Consider the following 26556-nt stretch of genomic DNA (forward strand, 5'->3'; position numbering starts at 1 on the left):
TGCCTTGTTAAATTTATATCTGGCTCTGGGCTAGAGACCTGTGAGTGAGGATTGTGGGTAATTTCACCCTTGGGGCTCTCGATGCACATTAGATGCATTGATGATCTGCTGATATATGAGGTGTGGTGTTGGCTCTTGCTAGTTTTTATAGCTCAACCAGCTCAATCAGATTTTAGTAACATATCCATTTGATTGTGTACAATTGTTTACAAGAGTATTTTACTGATTGTAAGTTGTTTTATAAGACATTTTATTTATAAACCTTTATTTTAATAATACAATATTTAAAAGAATAATAACAAAAACAATAATAACTATTATTATTTATGAGGCTTTATAATAATATTTATAATAATTTATAATTTATAATAATATATATATATATATATATATATATATATATTTTATATTTTTATTATACTTATAGTCTTTTAATTAATTAAATTTAAACGCATTTAATTATTTGGTAAATAAAGGGGATTTGCTATTTAAATTAAAACATGGAAGAAATATTGTGATTTATTTCTTTAAAGTTTTATTAGTTTTTTCAACAGTAGTAGCAGTATCACATACATTCTACTAAATAATAGTATTATTTCTAGCGCAATGCATTTATGTAAAAATAAACTTATTTTGACAGGTTGACATGAATACCTTTAAATTGACACTGGTTTTACTCAAATGAAATGGTAAAATGCTTGTGAAGTGACTCAGAACAGTTCTGATGATGTTGTTGATGCTGAAATGACTGCAAGCGTCACACGCTTCCGTCTATTTAGTAAACAATCTCGCACATCTCTGTCATTCATTCATTCATTCATTCACAGAGAGACGCGCAGAACATGCAGGATTCAGATTTCAACCAACTTTTGCGGCTTAACATTTACAGATACTGGTCCATATGGAGATTTGATTTAATCAATTTATGCTAACTTTGACAAATTCCGATACTGTCCATATTAAAATGTAAGTTTCATTTTCATGACTGGATTTTGAGATTCCGTCCGCATTTTCTGCTTCACGGAAAACATAGCGTTGTATGCGTCAAGAACCGGGTTGAGCGGGTCATCGGTACCACCAGTGTTTAAAGAAACCTGGTACAGTCACATTTTCATTTTTGTAGTACCGACTTGGTACCAAAGTACCGGGTCTTTTGACAACACTAGTGCATACAGTTTATAATGCACTATTTTAATTGTTACCATTTAATTTGTAATTTTATTATTGTTTTTTGTTTTATCTTATATTTTTACATTTTTCTTTTTAGAAAAATAAAAATAATATACAATGTATTTATATATGATATTATTTAGTTGTATACTGTTATTTGTATTTATTTATTGTTTACTTTTACATGTTTACTTTTTCATTTTTTTTTTTACTAAATTTTATTGCAACACAACCTAAAAATGCATGATGTCTTCTCTCTCCACAGAGAAGAAAGAAGTGACCCAGAGTTTGGAGAACTATACGTCAAAGTGTCCAGGTGGAATGGAGGTGATCAGCCTCCCTGATGGACTCAAACTTCCTCCTGTTCCTTTCACCAAACTGCCCATCGTCAGGTGAGAGGGCCTTTTGTTGTTTTCCCTTGACATCCCTGTACCAAAACAAGTAATACCGGTTATTTAGTTTTGTGTGTCCATGTTCTATTTCTACTCTGATCTTTTGTTTCAAACAGGCTGATTTTTGTTTCTGTCCCTTTAAAGATTCTATATATGAGGTAGATGATTTGCATATGTGGAATGTCAAATGATAATGAGTTCGTACTTGTCATTTAATTTCTAAATAGTCTAATATGTCTGTTTTCCATAAAAACTAAATGTTTTATTGTTTATTTGAACATGTTTATCTCAATGGCCACTCGCAGGGTTTTGATGGTGTATTTCCACAGCTCAGTGTGTGAAAAATGACTCATCTGAATAGTTTAAAACATGTTTGAAGTTTGTTGGCCTATGAGACGCAAGAAAGCTGTATGAAAATTAAAAATGCAGTTTTCATTTGTTTTAATCTCCCCAAATGAAATATTTTAATGGGAAACACATAACTTCGCATATCCTTTCATCTGTCCCAAGGAAGCTGCTGATGTTCTTTGTGTGTAGGAAAGAAAGGCCTATAAATGTGTTTAACAGTTGTATTTCATAATCCCACCAGCAGCTTCGCTTGATTGAAGTCTCCATTCCTCTAACGCTCCTCTCTAAAGAGCTGTTTTTTTATTTTCTGAGTTGTTAAATTTCCTACATTTATTCTTAAAGGGATATTTAATTATATAACTTCAGACAAGCAGCGTTTCTCATGATATTTATCTCCCTCTTCACATATCACTAACATGCAATATCTTGCTTGCTGCCTGCCTTCCTGAATTTACATGGAGGGCGAATTTTAGACATAGACAAGTTCTGTAATGAAATCTTGCCATCTTGCTCTAGGGATTGTTGTCTTATAGGAAAGAGTAAATGTCAGTATTAACCCTTTCGCACACGAGTTTAAAATATTACCCAGCATGAGTTTTTTTTTTTTGGCGACCGTTATTTTAGAATGTACTTCCTTATTGTTTTCATGGCGACGGGTCATGCTTGTCATGTGACACAACGCGGCCACAATTAGGCCTGTCAGGATAACAACTTTTGTTGTGCGATATATTGCCCTAGAAATAATTGCGATAATCGATATTATTGTCATTTTAAAGACGCATTTTATGCTGTTACATCATGATTTTGGCATAAAACGAAGAAGGCCTACACAAACAAACTTTAGATCGTGGAAATTAAGTATCCAAATATTAGATACCTTAAAAACCTTAATATTTAGTAAATAAACTTTTTTTTTTTTTACAAAAAGTGCAAACAAGTAGGAAAAAAGAAGAAACTTGTATGGAGATTTTTCCATCTACAGATTTTTCCTGGACCTTCTTTTGTCTGTAAATAAAGGGTGCACACTAATGTTGAAAAACACAATGACTACTTAGATGTCTGTATGCACAAAGGCACATATCCCTAAATAAGACCAAATCTGCAGATGATCGTATGCGTAAAGCCCCATTCACACCAAGATTGATAACTATAAAAATGACGATATAAGCTTCCACACCAGCGAACGATTCTGATTGGATGTCAATGTTTATATCGTTCATCAGCTGGAAAAAAATCGTTCTGAAAATGATTCCAATGATACCGTTTCTCTATGCCTTTATCGTTATAGTTGTAGTGTGGACTCTATTCTTTAATATTGAGAACGATTTTTAGAACTATATCTTTATCGTTATCTTTATAGTTATCGTGCTTGGTGTGAACGGGCCTTTAAAGGGTTAAACTGCACTGATTGTTGGTCAGAGATGTTGTTGCTCTGGCAACAGTGTTATGAGACATTTAAGCTCTAAAGCAGAGTTGTTCATTGTTCAGATTCAAGTGAAATTATTATTTTTTGACTCCTCGTGTCCTTTTCTATGAATATCTGGGAACAGGAAGTGTAGAAACAGAACTAAAGAGTGTTGAAAGCCTGTCAACGCTTGAGAGCTTGATTTAGACACAGACTTGCCAGTATATTTTTGTAGAAAGCACAGTATTGATTTTTTTCTATTCTCTATTGCTTACTTGTATATAACTTATATTATATATAGTGGTTGCTGTTTGGGGTGGTTGCCAGGTGTTGTTGATGAATAAATATAGCTGACTGGGTGGTTTCTATGGCATTGTGAGTGGTTACTAGGGCTTTTAGTCTAGTCAAGTCATCTTTATTTGTATAGTGATATCTTTATACATTACAGATTGTGTCAAAGCAGCTTCAGTGTCAAACAAGAAAATAGGCTAGTGTGTGTCCATAATGCAGGAGGACAACAGTAAACCGTCAATTTGTCAGTTAAAGTCAGTTCAGGAGTTCGGGGTAGTTGCTTGGGTGGTTGCTAGCATTTGGGGTGGTTTTTTTTGTTATAGTGGTTGCTAGGGTGTTGTGGATGGTTTTGTGGTGGTTGCATGGGTGTCTAGGATATTGTGTGTGGTTGCTAGCGTTTGGGGTTGTTGCTAGGATGTTTGCAAAGGATTTATGGATGGTTGATCGGGTGTTTGGGGATGGTAACTAAGGTTTTTAGGTTGGTTGTTAGTGTGTTTTGGGTAATTTTTTACGGTCTTGTGGAAGGTTCCTAGGGTTTTGTGGAAGGTTTTTGGGGGTTGGTAGTAGGGCTGCACGATATTGGTAAAAAATGACATTGCGATATTTGATTTTCTGCGATATATATTGCGATATTTTTTCTTACAAACAAAAATGGGGTGAGAACACTTACATTCTCATTTTAAATGATTTAAACATCGACACCATCGTGTTGTTTGAAGACGGCTCTCTCTCTCTCTGTCTCTCTCGCGCTCTCTCTCTCTGTCTCTCTCTCTGTCTCTCTCGCGCTCTCTCTCTCTGTCTCTCGCACGCTCTCTCTCTCTCTGCCCTGTTAAACTTGCATGTGTTTTTCAACAGTCAATTATAAACTTTGACTCTATGATGGTTAAGCTGTGCAATTAATCCGCGAATCACATTCGTCAAGGGCCAGGGAGCAGTTGCCCCGTACAGTTAATGAATAACGGATCAACTACGACAGCCTACATCGCACATCCTGCGATGTGACTATCGTGTATTCGTACATCGCGATATCGATGCTTAAACGACACATCGGGCAGCCCTAGTTGGTAGCTTACTGGTTTTAGAATTTTTTTTTTCTATACTGATCTGTAGATATGGCTTAAGTATAAGTCTGTGGAATTTATTTTTAGCCTATTTTATGATCCCCCTGGTGAAAGCTGTAAGTCTGATCACATAGTGGGGTACCAGCACACCTCTCACTTGATTTTAGGAATCATTCATGTCCAGTAGCACAGGCGCTGTGAGAAGAGTTATGTGCTGAAGTTAAATACTCAAGGTTTGCACAGTAGGTCAACTTTCCAGCATTAATGAACATTCTGTCATCTTGTCCTTCCAAAATATTTTCTTTTTTAGTTCTGCGGAAGAAAGTCAGAAAGGTTTGGAATGGCATAATCTTTAAGTGATGACTAAAAATGACTATTTGCATTGACCACATGAGTGACTTAATAGCAATTCATCATGTTGCTTCATAAGTTTTACAGTACCTTTAAAAAGTTTGTAGTCGGTAAGATAACACTTTTATTCAGCAAGGATGCGTAACATGTTTCAAATAAATGTTGTTCTTTTGAACTGTATCTGTCAAAGAATCCTGAAAGGAGTGTATGATGGTTTTTGACAAAAATATGAAGCATTGCAACTCAGCAAAGCAGCATATTAGAATGATTTCTGAACAATCATGTGACACTGGTGTAATGATGCTGAAAATTCACAGGAGTAAATTGCAATTTTTAATCTCTCTATATAAAAACTATATTATAAATTGAAGCAATATTTCACAATATTACAGTTTTTACTGTATTTATGATCAAATCAATTCAGGCTTGGAGAGCAAAAGAGACTTCGTCCAGGTCCTTTCTGCTTACTCAATATGTGAAACAGGCCTAACTCTCTGTTTTTTGATTGTTTTTTAGATCCGTTTCTCTGCTGAATCTGCCAGTGAGTCTGCGTCCTCATAAGGTGAAAGGCCTTCTGGGACAGGGCATGTCCAGCGCCAGCCCATTTATCTACTCTCCAATCACAATGCACAGCAGAGGAGACGAGCGCTCGAAGAAGATCGGTGAGTAGCATTTCTTCTCAGAAACTTCTCTCTTACACTTCCTCTGTGTGAGTTATTGTTTTCTCTGAAACTTTAATTATGGTATATTAGCATGATCTTTGAGTTTTAACCTCGCGCACTGTTTATGCGGGGCGGTATTGCTCTGATCGGCTCTCGTAGCGATCTTAATTACTGTTTAAAAGATTCTGAACTAAACACACACCATTGTGTTTCCATGTGGTCTGTTTGATTCATGTTTATGACAGGCGCTGTCATTACGTTGTCTCTATCCCTGTTGGCAGCCGGAGGCGGCTGGAAGGAGTTGAAGTGTTTTCTGGATCTCTTAAGCACACGACACAGGCTCTATTATTAATAGACTTATTAAGGCAAATAGCAGAACACTTTGCCACATTAAAATACTATGGCAGTGTCGTTCATTTACTGTTTAAAAACTCAAACCATGGTGATTAGCTGGTACAGTGATGGTATTGCATGCTAAAATATGGTGCTTTGATACAGAATACACCATAGTATCATATTTATATACCATGTGGTACTTATTTTTTTAATTTAGTTATATTCATATTCCACTGGATTTACATTCAGTATAGTGCTGCAACGACGCGTTGACGTCATCACTGTTTGTTTACATCTCGCATAATGGCATACTGGGAATGGAGAAAGTTGAATTCTATCACAAAAACAGAGACCACTGTTATCAAAAGTATGGGAATACTTTAAACAGAGGACAAATAAAATGGCCCTTTGTTCAACTGCGCGAGCACCTCAGAGGAAAACATCTTGGCGCTCTCCTGTGTTACAGTTTAACTGGTTACCGTGTGATCTGGTGACCAACTTCCTGGTTCAGGTCTGATATTCTTGCGCTTGCGGCATTCTGAAAAGTTGAGATGTTTTTAACTCGATGTGGTGCGGACGCGCCTGGAAAAAACGAGCGCGTCGCGACTGCGTCGTGACCGCGTCGCTTCCATTGTAATTATTGTGCTTATCGCGCGCCTACATTGGAAATAACGAACTTGAGAGCGCAAAATATGTGATTTGTGAATGGCCCCTTAAAAGACAGTGCACCGCGAGACAACAGTCACAAAACACCGAGCTCCCCCCGAATCAGCTCCAGATCTCTGGAAACCATACTAAACCATAGCTGAACCCTGACTACATTTTATGGTTTGTGATGCTAAAGAGCATTTCATGACTGTACATTTATGGCTACTGTGGTTTAAATTATAAACGCTATCATAAGCTCATATTTACCATAGTAAAATCATTTTCTTTGCCTCTTTATTATTTTATACTGTAAAAACTTCAACCACAAGTTGAAAATGAATAAAGGTTGAAATATTATATTAGAAGTTGTACTTATATTTTTTTTTGTAAAGTTATCCAAAGGACTCATTAGCTAATAAAAAAAAGAACATTAGATTAATTATTTATTGTAATAAAAATAATCATTAGATTAGTCGACTAATCAAAAAAAATAATCGTTAGATTAGTCGACAGAAAAATAATCGTTAGTTGCAGCTCTAATTCAGTACCAATACTTCATGGTAATACCATGATTCTGTGATATGTGTCACAGTTTAATATCATATTTACACTGTACTCCAAGCAACTTCTAGTGGTTTCAGAGAAGTTTTTTTTATTTGTTTGCAAGTGTGGTACTTTAAGGTACTTCATGGAATGCCATGAGATACTATAGTATTTTACTATAATAATCATACAGTGCCACGGTATATGTCTGGTTACAGTGCTGCAATTAATAAAGTAGTTTTGATAATTATATTTAGATTTTATTATATTCCTATACCATGGGATTTTCATGCAGTACCATGGTACTGTGATTAGTTTGATATACATTGTAGTATTTAAATGGGATTTGCATGTACTCCAGGTTTTTATGGTACTTTTTGCTGCTTGTTTGTAGTTGTACTTCAACAAATACAATGGTAATACTATGGTATTTGAATAGGATAACTGTATATCAAAATACCATGGTACTGCAAGTTTATCAGATGGTAATACTGTGGTACTTTGCCAAAAAAGCGTAGTACTTTTTAGTACTGTTAGTGATGATATTACCATGGTACACTGATATTTGTCATGGTATTTTTTTGATTACCACAAATTATTATATGCACCTTGCATTAGTATAATATAATATAATATAATATAATATAATATAATAATATAATATAATATAATATAATATAATATAATATAATATAATATAATATAATATAATATATACTGCATATCCAGAAAACATGGTTTTTACTTGATACTTTTTTGAAAATGATTTCCTGTCAGCTTTCATGTCAAATATATTTCACTCTAATAATCGTTCACTCAGTCTTCATGTCAGTAAAATGTCTATTTATAGTTCAAGCTTCTCCAGATTCATATTAAATTTATAGAATCTCTCACTCTAGGCGTAACTTTCTTGAGTTCTATTGTTTTGTTGTGGTTTTTTTGGGTGTATTTTTGGACTGAGGGGCCCTGAGGCACTGGCAGGAATCTTATGAAGACAGATGGCTGTTCAGTGTGAGGTTGCCCCGACTTTTCAAACAAATCATGTTGTATAAGAGTCAGATGGCTGTTTCCAGCCTGTCTTATTTCATTCTGCCAAAACCCACCAACTTCTGCTGCTAGTGCCTGTTTTTATTCTTTTTTTCATGTGCTATCCCATGACCACTTGGATACTCCCAATGGTCCCGGTTTTACTCTCAATTACGTTGGAGCGGTTAGTCAACCTTTTCCGTCACGGGTCGTGGTTAGTCACAGGTGGGCGGGGTGAATCAACACAGGTGGGCACTTTCCTGAAGACTTTGTCTTTCTGCGTTTGAAGTGAGGTTTAGAGTTGCCTCAATTTCTGGTTGATTACACAAACACCTAGACGTCAAGAGATAATTTTCCCAAGAGTGATGGAAGGGGCAAGAGAATAAAAGGACGAGGAAATTCACATTCAAAACCGAATCATTCTAGTCGTTTAAATAATTGAATCACTTCCAATCAGGGTTAAATTAGTGCAACGATCTTCCGCTTTTGAGTGCAGCTTCACTGAAATGCCACTTGGGCTGCTTCACTTTATAAAAAAAAATTAAGCATATTTTCCCTTTGATTGCTTTTGCTAGTCAAGCAGCACGGCTTTTTAAAAAATTTTTTTAATACTGTTTATGCTTATTATAAGTGCACTGTAAAAGACAGTTTTTCAAAATTGTGAATAATAAAGATTATTGCAGTATAAGCAAATAGTATTTCAGTGTTTCTATTTCAACATATGATTTTTGCCTGGCAGCTGGTGATTAAATGCTGATACTCTGCAAATGTGAGTGTCTCTTATAAGCTGATTCTTGAATCATTCAGAAAGATTCACCAGAGGCCAGTTTGAATCAGCCTGATGCATGCTTTACTGAATGAAAAGGACTCACTGAATCTCAGTGACTCACTCACTGCAAGTTGTCATTAAGTTCAGTGATCGAAATTAAAGGGGGGGTGAAATGCTATTTCATGCATACTGAGTTTTTTACACTGTTAAAGAGTTGGATTCCCATGCTAAACATGGACAAAGTTTCAAAAATTAAGCTGTACGTTTGAAGGAGTATTTAATACTCCTTCAAACGTACAGCTTAATTTTTGAAACTTTGTCCATCTTCGTCTTCCGGGTTGTCACAAGTTTCTGAAAGTTTTTTTCGAGTATGGCTCTGTGTGACGTTAGATGGAGCGGAATTTCCTTATATGGATCCTAAGGCACTTCTGCCGGAAGAGCGCGAGCTCCTGTATAGCAGAATACTGAGAGCACAACAGGCATTCACTGATCAGAGCGAGAGCATCACGAAATGTCACAAAAGGAGTGTGTTTTTGTTTGCCAGGGCAAGACAACCCTGCACAGATTACCAAAGAAAAAACAGCATTAAGGGACCAGTGGATGGAGTTTATTTTTACAGAGCATCAACGGAGTTGTGCAAGTGTTTGTGTTTGTTCCCTGCATTTCGAAGATGCTTGTTTTACAAACAAGGCCCAGTTTGACGACGGATTTGCACATCGTTTATTTCTTAAGGATAATGCAATCCCAATGAAAAAGGGTCACGATTGTGTGTTTGATCTGCATGCGGTGAGTAAAACTGCTTCAAATATGTCTGTGTTGTTAACTTAGCTATCGGCGTGTACACAACATGCGATGTTGTCATCAAACTGCACTTTCCACATGTACAGCTTAAAAAAAAAAAAAAGTGGAACTTAGTAATTTTCCAAAACCGCTAAGCAAATATATACAGTTTCAGTACATACCACATAGAGACGTCGTTGCTGATGCTGCTCTTGTTAAATTTCAGCCTCTGGATCTGATTCTGGATCATAAATATACGCTGAATCTGACTGTTAGCCATGGTTTGTTTTGGATGATGTTTTTTTTCCTCACGGTAATGTCACAGCTTCCAAACGCTCTCAACGCAATATTTATTTTTGGCTGAACTATCCCTTTAAGGTTGTTGAAATCTAAATTAGTATTATTACTGGATTTTGTGCATGTGAAAATGTGTTAAAGATATGCATTTTAATGGTTTTCTTGGTAATACATGCCAAATACTCTACTGAAAGTAGCTCTCCACTTCACAGTCGTGACAGGACGTCACCACTCTCGTATTCCTCCAACACGGGGTCGTGTCTCAAATCCTCGAAGTCCCATTTTCCTCAAAGTCATTTATTTCTTGCTTAACGGCTCCCACACACTTTGCTGTGTAAACAGGACTTGTAAACGAGCTGCATTATATGATCCTCCTTCTTGTTTGATGGTTACGAGCCCGCTTAATAACTTCCCAGAATGCCACAGGCAGGAGAGGATGTGTCACGCCTGTCTAGGGGTAAGCTGAGCACCCAAGGCTAACGACTCTGAGTCACACACTTTCCCTAACAGAAAAGTCTTGGGGGCGATGAAAAATGTCACTTGTTTGTTGTTTTGCCGTCAAGGCTCCATTGGTTTGAATATTTAATGGGGTGATGATGCCCCTGTGCCCCACACAGCTCTGAATTTGGCCAGACTGCATGTAATGAGCACCCAGGGTAACACTTCTCTGTTTGATTTGAGAACCGAAAAGAACATGTTTGCATTGATTGGATTGTGTGTTTGTTTCTAACTCTGATATTGATATGTAATGTAGTTAGTGCGTGTTTGTGCCGAATCAACTATAGATGGTGTTTTCTTTGCTGCTCTGTTGCTCTCTCGTTCTTGCCAGAAAGCAGTCTGACTCACACACACCAGATGTCTCTGGAGAGAAGACCTTCATCAAAGCGAACAGCCTCCACAAACACACACACACATACACACAAAGACAGGGGTAACGTGAGGTACATTTAGTAGTGCATTTAACTAATTCAACAAGGTATATGTGCATAATTGTATTTGAGTGAAGAGACTGAAGCAGGAAATCTTTTTGAACCATTTGCCTAATTATTTTGAGAAGTTATTTCTTGTGTGCAAAGTGGGAAATCGCAAATAAACGATCAATTCTAGTTCCATTAATGATTCAGGAAGAAATATTGGGAAGACGTGCGATGCCTTTGCCAAATTATGAGAGAATTTCATTAATGCAGTTCTTGTAGAAAGTGCAGAAACTATTGAATGACTTTTAATGTTATTTTTTTGGGGTGGTATAAGTGTAATCCAACAATTGGACTTTGTGTGGAACACAAAATAAGATATAAAAAAAAAAAAACAATTTTTCCATATAATGAAAAGTGGGGATGTAATGTCATTTTGGGAAGTTTTTGATTCAGTAAAACCTGGCTCATCAAAATAACTTATTTTGAAATACTGATTCTATAAAAAAAAGAAGAAGAAAAAACAGAAAAAAAAACCCATCATGAATGCTAAAAATACTGAATTATACCAATCTTTTGTTTGAGAATCAGAAATGTCTTTGATTCACTTAGGAATCTGTCATTCTAAAAGGTTTTCTAATCCCAAAAAATAACCCAATCATAAGAATCATTTATTCAGGAATCTGGAAGGTTTTTGATTCACAAAATAGAACCCATTCATAAGATGAATAAATTCTGAAATACATGGGCGGAGGGTGAACCAACTCCAGGGTAAGGCTAAAAGCAGCCAAATATATTAAACGTCATAAACTCTTTTTTGTTTTTTTTGGCATGGGTGTCATGTAGGCTAAAAATAAATGTTTGATGGGACTTAATTTGTATTTACAAATACAATTTAATAAAAACAGCAGAAATAATTATATAACGTTTCCTTTCCACGATTATTCAAACAGTGAATAAATTATAAATGGTAAGTGACTGTTACGTCTATGAACATAACAGAGGCGGAGGCAAGCAAAGGCTCATTTAAAAAGGGGGATATTTATTCAAGAATTACTTTGAACAAAAGAGAGAGAAAAATCCCAACGAAACTGCTGATTCAGCTCGCAGTCTAGTTTACCTCTGGTTTCCAGCAAAAGTCCTGCAACTGCTTCCAGAGTCACAACAGCATTTATACCACTCAGCTCATAAGGAACACAAGTGTATGAAATCGCAACATAATAAATGAAGACAAATAACAAAACTCTCGCCACTAAGGGACAGCTTTATCAGTACAAGCCATTACTTTCTGAACAGAAATAAAATTAGATGCATATGTAACCGTAACATTATTAATAAAATTGATTTATCACGAGTTTAAGCACTCTCAAAGAAACAAAACTATTGTTATAATCACTGAAGCTGTATACACTGTGAAAAGAATCTCTTACTTACATTGTGCATACATCTGCACTTTGTTGTCTATGATGAGGGAACTCGCAAGGGTTCGGAATTCAGTCAGTGAACGTGCACGCGCTCAACAAAACAGATGAGTTTCAGCGAGGACTCATCTGAACGCTTCTGTTTTGCCATTGCATTCCTCAGCGCAACAGAATAGTGTGTGATTGGTTAAAATGTACAACACTGTCAAAACTTAAAAAATAAGGTGCAACATGAGCAGATCTTAATTTAATGCCACGTTCGACACTGTCTATTCATATTCACTTTGTTAGCAACAGACATAATAGATTACATTTGTTTGTGCAGGGACATTTTTTCCGATTTAGTGGCATTTTTGCCCCAAGTCCACCTGGCCAGGGCAAGGCTAAGCCTATGCTGAAATGTTTTTAAATTGGCAAAATTATTTATCCACTTAAATAGGGGGTGGAAGAGACTGGTTGCTGTTTATATCATGCTGTTGTGTATTTAGTGTGTTTTACACTCCTGGCTGTGCAAAAAAGAAATCCTACTCAGATATCTTAGTGGTCCTGTGTGTGTACTACAGTACTGTACTTTCTTGTAGCGTTTAAACTCTTAACCCTGTTTACACACCTGTGATTCAGACAACCAGCCATCGGTTTGGCCCAATGCGAATCTTGCACCTTCATCCAAATACAGTTTCAGGAGGTTCCACTGGAATCTTCTCAAGCTTTGTCTTTCTAGTGCATTGCTTTTTAGAAAGTTCGACAGTCACCCTCACATAAGCTGCCCTTGCGATAGCTTCGGTACATTTTCGGGCATCTTGGTTCTCAGGACAGACCTGAGAGTGAATTGTCAGCACTGAGGGGCATTTAGCATTTCGCCGCATTGGTCTCCTCTACCTCTCTCATTTCTTCCTCTGATCAGATAAACAGCCGCCTCTGCTCATCTGTCCAGCGCCGTGGCCGCAGACTAACAGAATATTTAATGCTCTGTGTAGTGCTTTGCCTTCCACGTCAGATTCTATAACCAAGATTGATGGTAGATGTAAAATAAAGGGGCTTATATAACAGGAGATGGGTTTTCCTATAATTGCACAGGCGGAGAATAGGTTACGAGGCCGCCAAGTTCTGCCTTATTCTGTTTGCGTCTTGAATCATAAAATGAGAGCGATGCCTTTCTTGGCTACATCAGAAAGTCCAACCAACAGTGGGAGGGGAGATTAGGTCTCTCTTGACATAAAATCAATTTCTTTATCTTATGAAGTGTATGGAGTTTTGTGAGGTTAGTGATCAAAGTCGCAGAGTAAATTGTCTTCTTGAAATGCAATCGATTTTAAATCGAGAGATCATTATTTTTGACAGACTATAGCAGACTATAGTGCTCAATAAAACAGCTAAACATAAGCAGGCTTCTTTCATTTATGATAAAACAAATACAATTTATGTATTCAAAGCTGTTTTGAGACTTGTTGAGACTTGTTTATCTTTAACTAAAGGAGAATTCATAGCAACATGCACCATGCTCACTAAGAGTGCATTTGTTTGTTTAAAAATACTGTAAACCCAGTAATATTGTGAAATATTATTATAATTTAAATAGCAGTTTTTTTATTTGAATATACCTTAAAAGGTCATTTATTCCTTTGATGCAAAGCTGAATTTTCAGCATCATTACTCCAGTGTCTCCAGTCTCGCATGATCCTTCAGAAATCATTCTGCGTTCATTTGGTGATCATTTGGTCTTTTTATTATCAGTTATCATTATTTTATGATGTAATGTTGAAAACACTTGTCCTGGATATGTATGTATAAAATATATAAAATTATTATTATTATTTTGGAAACCATAATAGTTTTTTTCTTTGGTTAAGAGAGAGTTCAAAAGAATAATATGTATTTAATATAAGTATTAAGTATTTTGTAAGATGATAAATGTCTTTAGTGTCATTTCCATAAATTAAGTGTTTTCTTGCTAAATAAAATGATGCATTTCTTTAAAAATATCTTACTGACCCTAAACTTTTAAACGGTAGTGTATGAATTCAGAATTTTGAGTAAATTAATTAGTGACACTTTACAATACTTAAAATAAAACATTGCTTTTCAGTGATAACAGACTGGTCAAGATCACTGGAAAGCCTGGTTCATTTTTTTCTTACAGTACATCTTAAAAAATACTTTTCAAGTAAGCCCAGGTGTCACATCAGGGTTTATATTTGCCAGATTTAGTAACGAAAATCCTAAAATTGTAATTTCCTAAAATCATGATGCTCTCCAGAGGTGTACAGTGTTAAAGGCTCTTGCTTAACAACTTGATATTGATGGCTGTTTGAAGCTCATTAGAAAAAACACACATTGCTGTTGGCTGTTTTGATGTAGATTAAATATTCATTATTTTATCAGAAATGGATGCGGTCGACTCCCTTCAGAGCAGAAAATCAGACTTCAGCCATATCCGTGCAAACTCTCCAGCAGCGCAATGGAAAAACCCAAACACTGTTCAATCTCAGCCCAATCCACAGAGTCAAAACTCATTTTGTAAATGTATGACTTGTTGTTGTCCCTGTGCGTGAAGAGGAACCATCTGCCTTCAAGCTGCCTCTCATACTGTGAATATGTTTACTCTTGTTCCCAGAGAAGAGTCCAGCATCCTTCAGGTGTGTGTGAGATAGATGAGCCGAAGGGAAGTCTGTAGCCATTTTCACTCATGCTGGATCGTTACAATTGGACTGACTTCTCCCAGATGCCAAAAATATTCACTCATAGCCAATATGAAACTCTTAGCATTGATCAAGATTTTGACTTCATTAACCTGTTGGAATTCAGTTTTGAAACTCTCATCCACATTCAGCCTATTTATCAATTGATCAAAAGTGACAGTAAAGACATTTTATGAAGTTGATAGAATAATTTCTGAAGGATCATGTGATGCTGACGACTAGAGCAATGATGCTGAAAATCAGCTTTGTCATCACAGAAATAAATTACATTTTAAAATATATTCAAATAGAAAATGTTATTTGTATTTGTAAAAATATTTGACAATATTACCATTTTATTGATCAAATAAATGCAGCCTGGAAAAACATAAAAGCTCCCAAAAATCTCACAGATCAATTAATTGATTTAAAATGTATATATAATAATTACTAATTTATTGTGATATGTGTGCATGCATGACTCATGACCCGTTCCAACTGTCAGTAACGTAATTGGAGTGATTTTTTCTGGAGTCTCTGATTATACTACAGAGATCTCTGCTGTGATGCAAGCCAGTGCATCTGATTATTTGATATTCAGTCTGAAAGGTGCTTATTTGTATGCAAAGGCTGTAAAACTGCTGGTTATAAGCCAAACAGTTCTTCCCTCATCTCGAGGCTGCTATGAACAAAACACCCCAGCACAATTTTAAATGGCACATTCAGAGATGAAAACATGCAGGCTGCATTTAAAGATTCCCTGATGTAGTAAAAACAAAGTTTCTTCATCTAAGGGTAAATGTCTATTTTCCTTAATTAGTATTTGCATTGAAAAGATTTGTCTGCATCTGTATTTCCACTTCTAACCACAAAGGCCATAATGTGAAGTGCAGAATGGAATGAGATATTATATTTGCATATTATATTTTAGTGATGCATGCATATTTGGATGCGGGGATGGTTTTTACACTCTTGTTACAATGAACGAATGGTTACACATTAAACTACATTGAAGAAAGTGTTTAAGAAACACTAACCAGTAATAAAATGTAGTTGCAGCAAAAGCTAAGTTTTGAAGTACAACAGGCCTGCGTAATTATGTGTGTGACATCTAGTGACCTTTTGTTCTCTTGCGCGTTATTCTGTACGATCTGATCTTAACTGTTACTGTGGTAAAGCTTTAATCTGAAATCAGGATCTGTGAGCTTGACAGGAACTAAGCTAACATAATAGATTAAGTCTAAGAATGTACAAAAGGGTTGTGTATGTCAATCAAGCCATTATTTCTGCAGTGCAAGATGTCTGAGCTCACTCTGTAAAGAACATACGGTATTAGCATAATCAAAAACATATTTATGCTATTAACAGTTGATAAAACAACACAATCACCCATAAGCAATGCACACGACTCCAGTCAATCAGTTAATGTTTTGTGAAGCTCTTACCCTGTCTGAGGGTAAGAGCATTCAGTGGAGAAGAAGAGAGAGAATTATTTTGTTAGTTAAATCTAAGATTTAGTTTGACCAAACGGCCAGTGGCAGACAGTGAGCCTATGTTAGATCAATTTAGCCTTCTCATCACGACTTGCCTAAAATAAAATCTATAGATATAAAACAGTTCAAGCATATAACAATGTTTAAATGTTAAACCTAGATAAATGTGCGCTATATCCAATAGTTTGCGCGGAGACGCTTTGCAGGACATGTACAGTATTGTTCAAAATAATAGCAGTACAATGTGACTAACCAGAATAATCAAGGTTTTTTGTATATTTTTTTATTGCTACGTGGCAAACAAGTTACCAGTAGGTTCAGTAGATTCTCAGAAAACAAATGAGACCCAGCATTCATGATATGCACGCTCTTAAGGCTGTGCAATTGGGCAATTAGTTGAATTAGTTGAAAGGGGTGTGTTCAAAAAAATAGCAGTGTGGCATTCAATCACTGAGGTCATCAATTTTGTGAAGAAACAGGTGTGAATCAGGTGGCCCCTATTTAAGGATGAAGCCAACACTTGTTGAACATGCATTTGAAAGCTGAGGAAAATGGGTCGTTCAAGACATTGTTCAGAAGAACAGCGTACTTTGATTAAAAAGTTGATTAGAGAGGGGAAAACCTATAAAGAGGTGCAAAAAATGATACGCTGTTCAGCTAAAATGATCTCCAATGCCTTAAAATGGAGAGCAAAACCAGAGAGACGTGGAAGAAAACGGAAGACAACCATCAAAATGGATAGAAGAATAACCAGAATGGCAAAGGCTCAGCCAATGATCACCTCCAGGATGATCAAAGACAGTCTGGAGTTACCTGTAAGTACTGTGACAGTTAGAAGACGTCTGTGTGAAGCTAATCTATTTTCAAGAATCCCCCGCAAAGTCCCTCTGTTAAAAAAAGGCATGTGCAGAAGAGGTTACAATTTGCCAAAGAACACATCAACTGGCCTAAAGAGAAATGGAGGAACATTTTGTGGACTGATGAGAGTAAAATTGTTCTTTTTGGGTCCAAGGGCCACAGGCAGTTTGTGAGACGACCCCCAAACTCTGAATTCAAGCCACAGTACACAGTGAAGACAGTGAAGCATGGAGGTGCAAGCATCATGATATGGGCATGTTTCTCCTACTATGGTGTTGGGCCTATTTATCGCATACCAGGGATCATGGATCAGTTTGCATATGTTAAAATACTTGAAGAGGTCATGTTGCCCTATGCTGAAGAGGACATGCCCTTGAAATGGTTGTTTCAACAAGACAATGACCCAAAACACACTAGTAAACGGGCAAAGTCTTGGTTCCAAACCAACAAAATTAATGTTATGGAGTGGCCAGCCCAATCTCCAGACCTTAATCCAATTGAGAACTTGTGGGGTGATATCAAAAATGCTGTTTCTGAAGCAAAACCAAGAAATGTGAATGAATTGTGGAATGTTGTTAAAGAATCATGGAGTGGAATAACAGCTGAGAGGTGCCACAAGTTGGTTGACTCCATGCCACCCAGATGTCAAGCAGTTTTAAAAAACTGTGGTCATACAACTAAATATTAGTTTAGTGATTCACAGGATTGCTAAATCCCAGAAAAAAAAAAAAAATGTTTGTACAAAATAGTTTTGAGTTTGTACAGTCAAAGGTAGACACTGCTATTTTTTTGAACACACCCCTTTCAACTAATTGTCCAATTGCACAGCCTTAAGAGCGTGCATATCATGAATGCTGGGTCTTGTTTGTTTTCTGACAATCTACTGAACCTACTGGTAACTTGTTTGCCACGTAGCAATAAAAAATATACTAAAAACCTTGATTATTCTGGTTAGTCACATTGTACTGCTATTATTTTGAACAATACTGTATGTGCCAGCACGATCACTTGCATTTTTTCAGTGGATGCGCTGTCATTTTTGTTCATAAAGGTATGAGTAATCATTCGCAAATGCAAATTATTTACTTCTATTTGTGTGCACTCACAATATCAACAAAACGTTGTGCTTTTATAAAATAAAGAAAACAAACATGATGCGCTTTCTGCCATCTTTAACAGAGGTACAAAAATAAACTCAGGGAAAACATTCCTCACAGACATGATAAATATATCTATAGAAAGATTTAAATGACTACTTAACAAAATAAAACAAATCTAAAACAAAAACTCTATCATAATCATAATCCGTAAAGATGCACTTCTCTCTAAAGGCTTGTCTGAGGAGATGGCGAGTCAGGGTCGGCAACTTCATGCTTGACTAAGAAAGCATAAGTTTATTAGTAAATAACTTAAATATCTCCTCACTGTTTCCCCATCACATTTATACTAATTACTCTTGCTGGTGCTCTTTGGCAAGCTTAAGCTTATTGCGTGCATTTGAACGCAGAACTGTCCAGCTGCGCTGACGGCAAGCACCATACTGCTGCTGGCATGACAATAAACAACGTCGAGCCACGCTTATTATTATTTTTTTTCACTAATTGATGGATGTCTAAAATATAAAAATATTTAGAAGTCTTAAAACAGACCAGAGGCCTGGCCTTTGTCTGAACTATGATGTGAAAATTGGTCCGAAGCCCGGCCCAAGGGGCGTAAAAAGTTCTGAAATGCAGGGCTGTAATTTAGATCATCAAAATTCTAATTCGTAGATATCAAACATGGTGTAAATATTTTAATCTTAGCATTAATTTTTTTTCATGTTGATTTCAAGTAAAAAAAGTGTTGATGTTTAGTCTAGCATTTCATGCAGGTTTCCTTCAAGTGAGATGATTTTTATCAGCTAGCCTATGTTGATCCATCGTGGTTGCTGTCGGCACTTTCGGTTCATGAACTCAACCAGGCGTGCTGCTTTTGCCTGGTGTAACTTTCTGAAAATAGATACCGTAAACCGAAAAAATACATAGTATCTGAATGTCATTTCATTTGATATAACATCAAAATGTCATCCGCAAACGAAATTCTAGATCTTCACTAACTTCACTTTTTCAGTTTTAAGTCAGTTCTCCTCATGTTTTCATTTTCAGCACTAAATCTACTGTTTTATAAGAGTCTGCTGATTTATTGAGTCTGCTGCATATGGATGTGCATATTTGTACTATAATGACTGGAAGCTGAGATCTTGAGGGGTAATTGTTCAGCATTGTGGTTGTTTTGTGGTTTTATGTGGGATGAGTTCCATCTCATAGGGTAAGCTGTGTTTTTAGAAGAGCCAAAGTGCAGATATCCTCTGGCTCTCAGCATGGACGTATCTCAGAAGCGGTGCAGGTGTCTGGAGTTGTGTTTTCCAGTGAAACCACAGGAGGAGAGCACTTTATCCTGTCTCCTAAACGGATGGCTATTGTAGGGAGAGAGATATGTCTTCTTCTCTGTTATGCACGTAATGAGGCATTTAACACTCTTTATTATCTTTATCAGGACTTTGTCTCGGCCTAATTCTGTTTCAGCGGTTTGTACAAGCAGTTCTCTTTAGGAATATGGACAAATTAAAGGGGCCATATCAGTGGAAAGAAGGAATTTTCATACTCTTTTATTTTTATTTTTTATTATTTTTATTCATTCATTCATGCTTTCATATTTAAAATAGTAATATAATTAAATGAATAAATAACATGATAAATAATTTAAAATAAATATATCAGTGCGTGTGTGTGTTATATGTAGGTGAACAGCTGCTCACACGCTGTGCACGTGTTGATAATCAGCACTTTCTAACATGCCAATTCATCTCTCGTTAACATTTGTTATGACCTGCAGGAGTTCCCTTGCAGGGATTTCTCACTCTTCCATGATTTTCAGAATGTGCAAAATTCTCACTTCCCTAGATCTGCAATGTAGTCACTGGGCTGTCGTTGTATTGTCAGGCAGCATTGCAATTGGGAAGAGACCCATATGAAAAAGGTCACATGGTGCACAGAACTAGCAGCCTTTCAAAGGTTTTCTCATTTTCCCCACTCACTGTAAAAGCTCTGGAAGCTTCCTGATCCCTGCAGATGAGATTCAGCAATGCTGAGAGGTGCATCCATCCTGCTTCTTGGGTCCACGACTGTATACTGTACGTCTATACCTGCCAAATCTACACACCACTTAGAGTGGTTTATCTTGAGCCAATGCTCTAAAGGGCAAATATTTGACATGCTTGTGTATGTGGGATGGAGCACTTACACCAGCAGATGTCCACAGCAGACCCAGCAAATCCCTTTTTGCTAAGCTGTAATGGAGGACAACACAGTGTTGGCCTTTATAATGACTGTCAGCCTGCTGGAGATAATAACATACCCACCCACAAGTCGTATTTAAAGAGATTTTTGTACAGATACATCTAATGTAGGCTAGAAGGGCTTCTTAATTAGTTTGTACGGGCATTTGCAATTGCATGACCTTGTGTGTGTTGGAAATAATATATTGCCGCTTATTTTTGGAAGTAGTTTTAGTTGTGTATTGTATTTTCTGTATGCCATATTACAATTTTCCAAAATATGACATATGCAGAGCACACTATACTAGGTACAGTATCCCAAAATGCAGTGCTCTCAACTTGACCCTCTATTTTTTTTTTATATGTATTTGACATTTTTTTTTTAATGACAAATTAACTAAAAAATAAATAAATTAATCCATATTTTCTTGCATGGTTCCACTTGTAGCATGTGTTCATACACTCAGCGCTGCATAAGAGTAAACAGTTCTGCTTTTGTGTAGCTGCAGAGGTTTGAAGGACATGAATTTCAGCATGATGTGAGTCATTCAGGAGCGCTCCTCACTAATGCCGAACAGCAGCGATACAGAATTGATGGTGAATTTCTGCGGAGGTTTCATTTGGAGAGGTGAGTCAGCTACACTTGAGCAGGGTTTCCTGTCATCTTCAAGAGCGGCCGCCACACGAGTGTGTGAGTCACTGTGGAGGGACATTAATGCAGTGTGTGCTTGTGTTTCATCTGTACAGAGATCTGGTTTAGAATAAAAACATTGACCGCTTTAGGACTGATGACTGGTTGGTTATCTCAAGGGCTTTTCCTTTTATGTTTTCTTTGTTGGGTCTCTTTTGATCAGCAGAGATCAGTTAAAAATCTTTGACATCCAGAAGATCGTGTTCTATAACGGAAAATAATTACTTTAGATTGTAATAATATTTTACAATATTACTGTTTTACTGTATTTTTGATCAATTGAATACAGCCTTAATACAGCCTGGCACCACAAAAAAAAAAAAAAAAAAAAAAAAATGTTGCAGCTTTTTATTTTGTAGTTCAGACTTTTTTTTTGGGGGGGGGGGGGCAACTATATGTATGTAGGTGTATACAGGTGCATCTAAATAAATTAGAATGTCATGGAAGAGTTATTTCAGTAATTAAACTCAAATTGTGAAATAAATTCAATGCACACAGACTGAATTAGTTTGTCTTTGGTTCTTTTAATTGTGATGATTTTGGTTCAACTAAAACCAACCAATTCACTATCTCAGCAAATTAGAATATAGTGACATGCCAATCAGCTAATCAAGTCAAAACACCTGCAAAGGTTTCCTGAGCCTTCAAAATGGTCTCTCAGTTTGGTTCTCTAGGCTACATAATCCTGGGGAAAACTGCTGATCTGACAGTTGTAATCACTGACACCCTTCACAAGGAGCCACAAACATCCATTGCCAAAGAAGGTGGCTTTTCACAGAGTGCTGTATCCAATCATGTTAACAGAAGGTTGAGTGGAAGGAAAAAGTGTGGAAGAGAAAGATTCACAACCAACAGAGAGAACTGCAGCCTTATGAGGATTGTCAAGCAAAATCAATTCAAGAATCTGAGTGAACTTCACAAGGAATGGACTGAGGCTGGGGTAAAGGCATCAAGAGCCACCACACACAGACGTGTCAAGGAATTTGCTGAACCACAGACAACATCAGAGGCATTTTACCTGGGATAAGGAGAAGAAGAACTGGACTCTTGCCCAGTGGTCCAAAGTCCTCTTTTCAGATGAGAGCAAGTTTTGTATTTCATTTGGAAACCAAGGTCCTAGAGTCTGGAGGAAGGATGGAGAAGCTCATAGCCCAAGATGCTTAAAGTCCAGTGTTAAGTTTCCACAGTCTTGTGATGATTTGGGGTGCAATGTCATCTGCTGGTGTTGGTGCATTGTGTTTTTTGAAAACCAAAGTCACTGCAACCATTTACCAAGAACTTTTGGAGCACTTCATGCTTCCTTCTGCTGACCAGCTTTTTGAAGATCCATGATTTGGCATCAGTCCACACTGCCAAAAGCACCAAAAGTTGGTTAAATGACCATGGTGTTGGTGTGCTTGACTGGCCAGCAAACTCACCAGACCTGAACCTCATAAGCCCCTTTCACACTGCGATTCCGGAAAATACACGGGTAAAGTGTTCCGGCAATTGTTCCAGGGTCGCTAGATTTTGCACTTTCACACTACCAGTGATTACCCTGGATATGCGCGTGCTTTCACACACAACCCGTAAAGATCCCATAATGACACGTGACATCAGGGCATGACGTGTAATGTACGAGTCGAAAACGTTAGGCACGTTATACTTTCACTGAAGCTAGCGAACGATCTCAGCGTCAGCACGGAAAGTGAGGAACTAACTGATCTCTGCTTCATTACAGTTTGCACATATGTTTTTGTCGCATACATTGATCTTCCTTCAAAACAGCCAGGAAAAAGAGTGGCGTGATAGCATGCATCATCACTACGATGCGGCATTAGATCTTGCTTTTGTTCACACAGCGCTCGTCCGGGTCAAACCACAGCAATTTTACTAGGTCCCCGACCCAGGTTCAATGCCAGAATCAATCCTGGGACATGTTTGCTTTCACACAGAAGGTGACCCGGCAATGTCCTGGCAATTTGCCGGGTCCGACGTGCAGTGTGAAAGGGGCTATAGAGAAACTATGATGTATTGTCAAGAAGAAAGTGAGAAACAAGAGACCAAAAAGTACAGATGAGCTGAAGGCCACTGTTAAAGACACCTGGGCTTCCAGACCACCTCAGCAGTGCAACAAAATCACCTCTTTTTTGAGGTGTTTGTTGAGTGAATTGGTGGGTTTTTGTTAAATGTGACCCAATATCATCACAATTAAAAGAACCAAAGACTTAAAGGGACACTGAGTAGGAATTACTCCCATCTAGTGGTGAAATTGTATTTTGCATTCAAACTAATTTTGCTCTCCAGTGCCTCGCTTTTTCAAATGCGCATTGCATCTACGGTAGGCGATATGTACCAAAAAGCTTTGACAGGATGTATTCTAATAGCACTTCGTCGAGTTTTCCTTCAGGTGAACAGGTGTGTTATTTCAAACAAACTGCAACATGACAACTAACAAACGAATGTTACAGTATGAATTACTGACTGTGGAAAACATGAAATATTGTAATTAGTAGTTATGTCTAATTTATTCGTTATATTTTCTGAATTATATGCATTGTTAGATATAAAAAAAATATTATAATATAGACTGTAACACTGACTTACCTGTCGAGAAGAAAACTGGCCACTTCAGCGTCTCTTCTTTAATCTTTATCAAGCATTAGCTCTTTCCACCTAGAAAAAGCTTCCCCGACATTAACTCTTGTTTTCTGTAATCTACGGTCACCTTTCCTTTTACGTTCTATTTTTGACTGTTTTGGCGACTATGTTTTCTTCTCCTGTGGCGCGGCATATGTATGGTCCATAATAAGAATGCAATCCAGACTTTTAAACTTGCCGGTGCAGTTTCAAGCGCCTCTCACTGCTCTGCACCTGCGTTTCTGGCTCTGACCGAAAAAGCGCTGTGGAAATGCATTGGCTTAGTACTTTTTGTCCCTCTCTGCTATTATAGTTTTGCAAGATGGCGGAACTATGGAAGCCTCCGTCGACCTACCCGTCCCATGTATATAAAGATAATAAATTCTTCATTTACAAGGATTAGTTTAAACATTGGCATAGGTATTTGTACACCATTGAGGGCATATTTATGAATAAAATATTGATTTTAGATAATAAAATACCTAAAAAGTTACTTATTGTCCCTTTAAAGTACTTCAGTCTGTGTGCATTGCATTTATTTATACAAGCGTTTCACAATTTGAGTTGAATAACTGAAATAAATTAACTTTTCAACAACATTCTAATTTGAGATGCACCTGTATATGACTTGGCAGTTCCAAGTCAGTTTAATCACAGTTTGTTCACTAAGTCTGAAGAAACTACACGGTTTTCATTATATTAATAATGAAAGATTATTAATATTAAGATTAAGATTAACCAAAACCAAAAAAAGCTTTTAGCTCTTTATTTTCATGCCGCGATACTGAGGTGAAAATAATAGTGATGGTTGTTTCATGTCGACCTAAACTGGCAGATTTCAGACTCAACAGGTGGATTTGTCTGTGTCTCATTGCTTTGGCTTGGTTCTCATCCTCAGAACCTCTGGTCTCCATCAGCAGTGCCAGGGGTCTTTGTGTGGCAGCCAGCTCAAATTAAATGCTTAAACTGCCTCATGGGCTTCTCCCTTAAGGGGGGTATTGCATTTAATTGGCCTGGTCTGGCCTTTCCTGTCCCCTTCTCTTCATTTCAGAGCTATGTGCTGTCTTCTGATGCATTCATCATATGGAAAACCATCTCCCACACCAGGTTTCATAGCATCTATAATAAAGAAGCGCCTTCTTCAACCATACTTTAATTTCCCTCAGGAGGGAAGCCTGCCGTTTACTCTGCGTCAGTTCAGTGAAGCCCAACAGTACGTTCACACTGGATTTATGTACCAGTTTGTTATAGATTATTAGATTCCTGATTTGGAGACAATTGAAACCATTTGCCCTTAATTTCATATGGTTTCTTTTAACTTTTTTGTACTCATTTAATTAACTTATTTTTTATTTTATTTATTGTTATTTGTTTAATTTATTTTATTTTCTGATTTACTTTTACTTATTTACTTTTATGTACTTGTTGATTTATTTTAGTTTTTTTTTCTATTTACAAGCACCCATGTCATTATACAGAGTTGTGTCCTGATGATATGTCACAAAAACATGCGCGCACACACACACACACACACACACACACACACACACACACACACACACACGTGTATATTAGTGATGCGGTGGTCGTCTTCTAACCCGCGGGCCTCGCGTGTCGGGTTAAGAAATTGGCACTTTATTGCGGGGCGGGTTGGGGCGGGTCACTAAATATGGTGTGTGGAATTTATTTGTTGATTTGTTGATTTTCAGTTCGTTCACCAAAATGATTCGTTCAGATTCGTTCACTGATTTGTTCAGTGACAATTTCTTCATATTATACACAAATTATACACAAATTGTATATTCTCATTCATTTCATTCACGAACAAGCTATGTATCAGTTCATTCAACTCGTTCACAAACGGGAATATCGTATTTGTTCACTACATTCAACAAATCACATCTTAAGTAACTCTTTGACAGGATGGAACTCACGCGCTGCTGTGGAGGGAGGAACTTCAGGGAATGAGAGAGTCAGTGGATTACATGAATGAGAACGATTCGTTCACCTTAAATATTCATTTACGAATGAACCATCACTAGTTTAATTCCCTATAGCCTATAATAAATAGCTATATTAAATAGGCTATATTTTATTGGGTTCTTTGATAAGGTTACAATACGAATGTCTAAGTAGCAACGTAACTTCCGTGATGGCCCTGATGCGCGGGGCGGGTCAAGAAATTTTACTTTATTTGCGGGGCGGGTTGGGGCGGGCCGAATAATTTCAGAAAAGTGGGACCTGCGGGTTGGAAAAAAAGCAGACCCGCGCATCACTAGTGTATATGTATGTATAAGAAATAAATGCATATATATAATTATAGACCGTACACACACACAAATTATTTAAACAGAGACTTTAGTTTTTGATGTGATCAACCGTGATGATTCAATTTTACAGACCTATTATAAATTCAGCCCCAAAATAATTTGAACTGTGTATTTTATGCCTTTTTTATGTAGGTAATTTTTGCTTCTTTTTTTTTTT

General features: G+C 37.0%; 1 protein-coding gene across 3 annotated transcripts in view; it reads left to right on the plus strand.

Annotated features, from left to right (window-relative positions):
- LOC113062388 (trafficking protein particle complex subunit 9) overlaps positions 1–26556 on the plus strand; it is a 182545-nt gene that overhangs the window by 28083 nt on the left and 127906 nt on the right. For all 3 annotated transcript variants that reach the window (XM_026232210.1, XM_026232214.1, XM_026232213.1), the window contains 2 exons: positions 1436–1562; positions 5535–5680. In XM_026232210.1, coding sequence (XP_026087995.1) covers positions 1436–1562; positions 5535–5680 — 273 coding nt within the window. The remainder of the gene's footprint in view (positions 1–1435; positions 1563–5534; positions 5681–26556) is intronic.

This window comes from Carassius auratus, chromosome 44 (genome assembly GCF_003368295.1).
Source record: "Carassius auratus strain Wakin chromosome 44, ASM336829v1, whole genome shotgun sequence".
In the NCBI taxonomy this organism is placed as follows: Eukaryota; Metazoa; Chordata; class Actinopteri; order Cypriniformes; family Cyprinidae; genus Carassius; species Carassius auratus.